The sequence below is a fragment of the Fukomys damarensis genome, unplaced genomic scaffold (genome assembly GCF_012274545.1).
Source record: "Fukomys damarensis isolate Sample0158 unplaced genomic scaffold, DMR_v1.0_HiC HiC_scaffold_2, whole genome shotgun sequence".
Taxonomy (NCBI): domain Eukaryota; kingdom Metazoa; phylum Chordata; class Mammalia; order Rodentia; family Bathyergidae; genus Fukomys; species Fukomys damarensis.
In genome coordinates, this window is record NW_022900914.1 from 6352265 (window position 1) to 6360255 (window position 7991).

General features: G+C 37.3%; 1 protein-coding gene across 6 annotated transcripts in view; it reads left to right on the top strand.

Annotated features, from left to right (window-relative positions):
* Ncoa1 (nuclear receptor coactivator 1) overlaps nt 1-7991 on the top strand; it is a 268563-nt gene that overhangs the window by 227318 nt on the left and 33254 nt on the right. For all 6 annotated transcript variants that reach the window (XM_019204623.2, XM_019204626.1, XM_019204624.1 and 3 more), the window contains 3 exons: nt 3475-3592; nt 5393-5561; nt 6899-7213. In XM_019204623.2, the coding sequence (XP_019060168.1) occupies nt 3475-3592; nt 5393-5561; nt 6899-7213 (602 nt within the window). The remainder of the gene's footprint in view (nt 1-3474; nt 3593-5392; nt 5562-6898; nt 7214-7991) is intronic.

Below are 7991 nucleotides of genomic sequence, written 5' to 3' on the forward strand. Positions count from 1 at the left end.
AAAAAAAAAAAAAAAAAAGATGAGTTTGTCCTAAATAAAGTTTCTCTTAAAACTCCAAGACCTAAACTGTGTAAGATGGCATATGCCTATAATCCCAGCACACAGGAGGCTGAGGCAGGATGAGCAAGAGTTTGAGGCCATCCTGAGTACATAGAAAGTGCAAAGCCAGCCAGGGCTACATAGCAAAACAACAAAAAGCTTCCAAGGCCACCAATGGGAATATAGATTTGTGGTACAACAGTTAGCTAGCATGGGAGAAATCTGGGCTCAATTCCTAGCACTGCAAAAACAAAAAGAAATGTCAAAGCTTTTTTAGCTTTTATTTTAAAAACAAAAAATATATATATTAGTTAGCTAGGGTTGTTATAACTAAATACCAAAGGTTGAGGGTATGAAACAGAAGTTCATTTTCTCACCTGTCTAGAGGCTAGGAATCTAAGATCAAGAAGTCAGCAGATTTGTTTCTTTCGAAGGCTTTCCTTAGCTTGGAGATGGCTGCCTTCTTTCTGTGTTCTCTGTATCCTGATCTCACCATAATGACCCATTTAAAGTTAATGACCTTCTCAACATCCTTTCTTCACATACAGTCACATTTTGTGGCACTAAGAGTTAGGACTTCTGTATATGAACTTGGGGAGGAGGGTAACACAATTTAGCTCATAATAGTGATCAATTAATATATATTCATTTTAGAAATTACAAGTAACCATTATAAAATGAAAAGTAGTCCTACCTTCACTACCTAAAATGAACTAGTGCAAGGACCATCCCAGAATGTATTCTTCTTTTTTTTTTTTTCCTTCTTTCTTTACTGGTACATTTTAGGTATACAGTACAGTTACATTCATCATTGGGATCTTGCACCTTTACATGATATATCTTGGTTCTTATCTTTTCCCCATTCCCCTGGCCTCCCTTCAGCCCCTCCACCTTTTTCTATTTACAGAGACTTTGTTTCCATTTTTTCCTTTTCTCCTGTTTTTCTTTTTGCTTAGCTTTCCCCTACCCCTCCCTCTTCCCCTACACCTTTAGATATTTTTTCCTATTACACAATATCAGTTATACATTTTTATTCTTTTTTTTTTTCTTTTGTTTTTTTCAGATAGGGTCTCAGTATGTAGTTGAGACTGACCTGGAAATCACTACGTAGCCCAGGCTGGTCTCAAACTCACAGTGATCCTCCTGCCTCAGCCTCCCGAGTGCTGGGATTACAGGCGTGCACCACCACGCCCAGCTTGTACATTTTGATTCTTATTTACACTTTTTGTTTATCACACCAGAGAAACTATTTGGTATTTACATGCTTGTCCTATTAATTTCACTTAAGTATGGTCCTCAGTGTGCATCCACTTAGCTGTAAATGTCTCTAGTTTCTCATTCTTTATGGCTGAGTAGTACTCCATGTTATTTGTTTTAAATCTTCTTTATCCATTCTCCAGCTGATGGGCAATTAGGCTGTTTCCAAGTTTTAGCTATTACAAACTATGCCGCTGTAAACATGTGTGAACATATATCACTGTGGTATGATTCTTTTAATTCTTTTGGAAGATTCCCGGGAGAGGAATAGCTGAATCAAATGGAACCTCTAATCCTAGTTCTTTGAGGTGTCTCCATATTGATTTCCACAGTGGTTGCACCATTCTGCACTCCCACCAACAATGGAGAAGGGTTCCTTTCTCCCACAATCCCACCAATATTTGTTATTGGTTGATTTCTTGATAGCAGCTATTCTTTCTGGGGTGAGGTGGAACCTCAGTGTTGTTTTCATCTGCATCTCTCAAATGACCAGTGATGTTGAACATTTTTCATGTTTATTTGCTGCTTTTACTTCTTTGTTTGAGAAATGTGTTTATTTCAGATGCCCTTTTTTGAATTGGGTTTATAAATTGGGGGGGGTCTGATTTTTTTTTTCAATTCTTTATAGTAGACCTTTGTCTGAGGAACAGCTGGTAAAAAATTTTTTTCCACATTGTAGGTTGTCTCTTAGCTCTGTTGGTGGCTTCTCTTGGAGTGCAGAAGCTTTTAAAAAGATGAGAAATCCCAATTGTTGATTCTTTGTGCTAGTTCCCATGCTACTGAGGATTTTTTCATAAAGCCTTTTCCTATGCCTATATCTTCAAGAGTTCTACCTAACTTATCTTCCAGCAAGTTTAGTGTTTCTGTTTTAATGTGTATATCTTTAATCCACTTGGATTTTAGTTTAGTGCATGGTGAAAGATAGGAGTCTAGTTTTAATCTTTAGCAAGTTGAAATCCAGTTTTTCCAGCACTATTTATGAAAGAGGCTATCTTTCCTCCAGTGAGGATGGGTGGCTTCTTTGTCAAAGATGAGGTAGCTGAGTATGTCGGGAGTTGTTTCTGCATCTTTTAACCTATTCCACTGATCCTCAGCCCAGAATATATTATATTAATATATATGAAGTGGTTTATAAAAACAGATTCATCCTGAATATCATGGCTTACAATGCTTCTTTTTTATTTAATAGCCCTTTATCAGTAGTTTTGCCATAATTCGTTAAGCATTTTCTACATTTCTGGAATTTAAGTTATTTATAATTTTTTTCTAGTATCAGTATTTCAAAGATAATCATAAAGCATTCAAAATGTTCCTACTGAAAAACTTTCTAAAATACATATGCTGTTTTCTTCCATTATGAAATGTAATCTAACTTCATTGTTCATTTGATTTTCACTATCAGCATGGGTTGTTTTACTGTAATTATACAACTATCCTCTCAGCTTAACAACTAGAGCTTTGTCCCTTCTCTGAATAGCCTCAGACTGCTTTACCCTTTAGCTTCTGCACCTGCCTTTTGTCTGCTGTGTTTTATCTTTTGCTTGTAGATATCATTTCACAGTGATGGCACTGTGCCTATTTATAGCATAATCTAATGTGCTATAGACAGAAGAGGCAGTTAACCAAAATTGCTATAGTCATCTTTAAAATACATAATTTCTGACAGAGTTCTTGATTCTCCTATGGTAACACCAACCTATATGCAGTCTTAACCAGCTTTTCTTTGATTGAGATACCTTTGCATATCTCATTTACTCTTATGATATGTAACCACAATCTAGAAAGTGCATGTTTCTGAATATGTAACCTTTATATACAGTGTACCCTTGACTTAACTAACTCGATCAGTTCCCAGGGATTCGTTATAACTTTAAGTTGGTTATAAGTCAGTACAGCTGAGATCTGGATGTTTACCTGGGTGCACACTATAGATAACAAGAAGCAGATGAATCTTCCATTAACCTAATTAACCCAAGTTGTTTGTATGTCAGGTCGGTCTTAACTTGAGTGTCCTCTGTACCGGGGTACCTCGGGTCATGAATTTAATTCTTTCCACAATTCTGGTTGCAACTGAATTGCGAGCATGTACATAGAGAAGATCTCACTGTACATTGTATTACTTCTGAAAATACTGTCATTTCCCCCCATTGTGACAATAATCTTTTTTTCCTCAATCAGGATTGCCTGAGCTAGAATTAGAAGCAATTGATAACCAGTTTGGACACCCAGGAACAGGTGATCAGATTCCATGGGCAAACAATGCTGTGACAGCTGTAAATCAAACAAAACCAGAAGAGTAAGTAATATATTTTTATTTTCTAAGATATTGGATAACAACCTCTAAGCCAAGGACTACTTTTCCCAAATCCAATTGGATTCCAGTTTACACTGATATTTTGTGAGATACAAAGTGATATAAATGTTTAGTGAAAAGCAGTTGGGGGTTAGGGAGAACACTGAGTCAAAGCAGATTCATTTACTACGTGACCACAGGCAATCACCAAGAGATTGACATGGCATGCAGCTGTTGTTTTCTATTTCACCTATCACTTTGCCCTGTGTACCACAATATCCCTGAGACCAGTGGATGAATTAATCTCAGCACAATAGTTATGCTGCCCGTAAACTTTGAGTTAGGTAATTATTGTGCCTAGCATTTCTCTTGGGAGTGAGACAGTATAAGGAAGGAAAGTACTTCCTACATCAGTGCTCCATTTGATAAGAATTTAATTTCTTAATTCATACAGGCAACTGTAGTCCATAGCACAGCCTATATCTCATGAATGCCAACCGAAGGAAGACAGTGGCATGGAGTGTGAGTTAGAGCCTTAACCCTAACTGTGGGCTGTGTTCTCATTTACCCTCCTAGAGGAAGAATCACTGTGGCTATATTGTTACATTAGTGTACCTACTGCTATTTTCTGTATATTTCTAAGTTTTATACATCAGTCGATGCCATTTTGGATTAAACTATATATTTTCTACAAAGATCAATGAATAGTATGTTTTGTTGCTTAATCCCTAGCATGTTTGATTTATTTTGTATGTGATAGTCATGTCATGTTCTCAATATAACAGCTATTTTTTAATTATGGTTCAGTCATTAGTAATTAATGGTATCAGTTGAATGAGTGGAATAAATCTAAATATAGGCTAAATGACTTCTGAATTCTTGTCTAATATTTATTTTTTTACTTTTATTAAAAATTCTTTCTCCTTTTGTAACTATAATTTTTCAGGATATTTCTATAAGATATCATAAAGACATGGAAAAAAATTCAGGGGTTGACCAAAGAATGAAAAATGTATTCAGGCTCCATGATAATATTCTTTTAATTTTTGCATGTTAAGCATAGAACATTTTAATACATTAGAATTGTGAAGTATCTTAACTGAGTGTAGGAAAAGGGGACATTACTAGAACCTCTGCAGTAAGTCCTAGTCTCCTGCAAGCCACGACAGCACAAGGTGAATTAGTTTATTAGACAGAAAAGAGAAAAAATGAGACTTAGAGAAGAAGCTGAGCTTTGGGCCTGATCAGTGACAAAAGCCCCTGATCTTGCCACACCTTTATTCAGTATATTCGGAGAAACAAATGTATCAGATGACTCAGGGACAGCAGGAATCCTAGAACAATGAGGAACTATGCAGATGAAGATTTTGTTCCTCCCAGGATGTCTTCAGCTGGTGTAATCTTGTCCTAGAGCATCACAGCATCACCTGACCATTGAGGTTTTAGCTGTGACTGGAGGCCAAAATGGAGTTAGGTCTCGAAATGCCATAGCTGGCCTGTAGGCAGGGGATCTAGGCCTAATCAGATGATTTTCCCAAAAAATTATGTAGAATTGCTCCCAACAATAGAGTTTCCTAGAACTAGATTTGCACATATCACATGGGTATGTTTATATGTATTTGTATTCTTTTTTTTTTTTTTTTTTGGTACCAGGGATCAAACTCAGGTCCTTGAGCTTGTGAGGCAGGTAGTGGTGGCAGCACCACTGAGCTAAATCCCCGCCCCTATATTTTGCATTCTTAAGATTGAATAATTTTTGCATCATCCATCTGAATAAAACATTCTTATCTCTTGATTCTGCAGCCAGTGTATTAGTTCACAATTAGATGAGCTTCTCTGTCCACCAACAACAGTAGAAGGAAGAAATGATGAGAAGGCTCTTCTAGAACAGCTTGTGTCTTTCCTCAGTGGCAAAGATGAAACTGAGCTTGCCGAACTAGACAGAGCACTGGGAATTGACAAACTTGTTCAGGTATTTGTTAAAGTTGCCATTTATACACTACGGCCGTGAGGCACTAGAAAGTAGTTTTTATGCAAGATTTTTAATATTGTTTCTATTATGCTTTAGCTAGCTGTTTTATGTTCACCCCTATCAAAGTTATCAAACTATATAATAAATGATGGGTGTTTTAAACAAAAATAATTAACTAGAAAGCTTTAAGTTTTCACTGTAGAACAGAATCTCACAAGCTTTACCTAGAATAGAATCTAGGTTTACAGTAGACCCTTTACTTACAAACTCAGTTTGTTCTCAAGGGCTGGATGTAACTCAAGTTGGTCAGGTGAGGACTCAGAGTCTGTCTCCTGTACACAGGCAGATCTCAGTGTCCTCAGAGAGACACTGATCCAGGATTTCTCAGTGAACCCCACCCAGGAAAGGATGCTGTCATGTTCCTTCCAGAACCCTTTAAGGGTTAAATCTGTATCTGAGACCATCTGGAAGAATAAGTGGCCCACATTTCCGTAGTAACTCCAGGCTTTGTTCTTAAGTTAAAAATAAAGTTCCAGTTGTAACCCAAGTTGTTATTATCATGCCGGTCGTAACTCAAGGGTCTGCTGTATATTATCACTAGTTTTTTTAGGGTATATTTTGCCCCTCATTCATATTTATCTTCAACCTATATATTCTATGACTTTCCAACTTCCTGGATAGCATTTTTCAAATTTTGAGGTGACAAAATCAACTTAGAGCATTATGACTGGCCTTTCTCAAAAGAAGAGTAGAATACAAAGCTTCAGAGTGCATAGAACATAAAAAGGCAAATTATATTTCATGATACTTTCCTTTCAGTTACATACCCCTGCATGCAAACCAGGTCACAGTTTCAGTTATATTTCTTGCAACAAGTAACAGTTAACACTGAAAGCCATAACTCTGTGGCCTTCTGTTACATCAGGTGTGGAGTTTTTTCAAATAAGGTGACTTGTATTTGAGATAGAAAAATGCCTAATTGCTTCCTGGTTTTTGTACTCTACTTCTCATGGTTACCTAATGTAAAGTTTATTGCTTCTTAGGCTTTACATTGAAGTTCATTTCAAACTTGTGGCTTCCTTCCATTAATTTAGGACATTTATTTTACCCATATTTTCATCTCTTTATTAAGATTTAAAACATCTCAGTTAATGTTATTCCATTTCGAAAAGCACTTTCATAAATGATTTCTTTAGGTGATAAACTTTTGGAGAGCATGGAATGTATATATTAACCTGACACTTTCTGCCTGCTCTCAGATCCAGAGTTATTTAGAGATGCATGTCATTTATTAGCATACATTTATTTCTAAAACGTTCTGGCTTCTTTTTTAACAGGGGGGTGGATTAGATGTATTGTCCGAGAGATTTCCACCACCACAAGCAACACCACCTTTGATGATGGAAGAAAGACCCAACCTTTATCCCCAGCCTTACTCTTCTCCTTCTCCTACTGCCAATCTTCCCAGCCCTTTCCAAGGCATGGTCAGACAGAAGCCTTCCCTGGGGACGATGCCTGTTCAGGTAACGCCTCCCCGAGGCGCTTTTTCACCTGGCATAGGCATGCAGCCCAGGCAGACTCTAAACAGACCTCCAGCTGCACCCAACCAACTTCGACTTCAGCTACAACAGCGATTGCAGGGACAACAGCAGGTGAGTATTGTACTCTACTAGTTTTCAAAGGTTAGACAGCTGGTTGTTATAGTAATAATGTCAAGCCCAATCCCAGCACCTTCACGAAACACAGACTCATCTTTGGTCTGCTAGGGTGGGAACAAGGGATCCTTTTATTCAATTAAAGACTAGTGGCTCATCTGGATGTGGTGGCGTAATGCCTGTAATCCCAGCTGTGAGGATCGCTGACAGTTTGAGGGCGACCTGGGCTACGTAGTGAGTCCAAAGCCAGTATGGACTACACAGCAAGACCCTGTCTTAAACAAAAAAATAAACAAACAAGAAAGTCTGCTGGCTTATAACAATGTACTTTGAGAGCTACAAGTTAAAAGCCATACTTTTCATTTTTTGAGATAGGAACTATTTAGATTGGACATCGTTACTCAACTAATACAGAGAAACATGGCCTAATTTACAAAGCAGAGAAGGAAGAGATATTGTTTGTGATTGTATGAACAGAAAATAAAGTTCATTTATGCTGTTTGAAGTTCGCAAGATTGATGTCTAGTAATACTATTGTTGCATTAGGAGAATGAAGGAAAAATGTAAGTTTGGGGGCCTGAGAGTTGTGAGGCAGTTAAATCATCTTTCTCATAACAGGAAACAAGTAGGTATGATGCCATAAATTTAAGACTGTGTAAGCAGTAAATATGGACATAATAATCATCAAGGACCACAAAAGTAAATGGTTAAAAATATCTGTGGGAAGTGAACTGGGGCTATAGTATATATGTGTGTGTGTGTGTGTGTGTGTGTG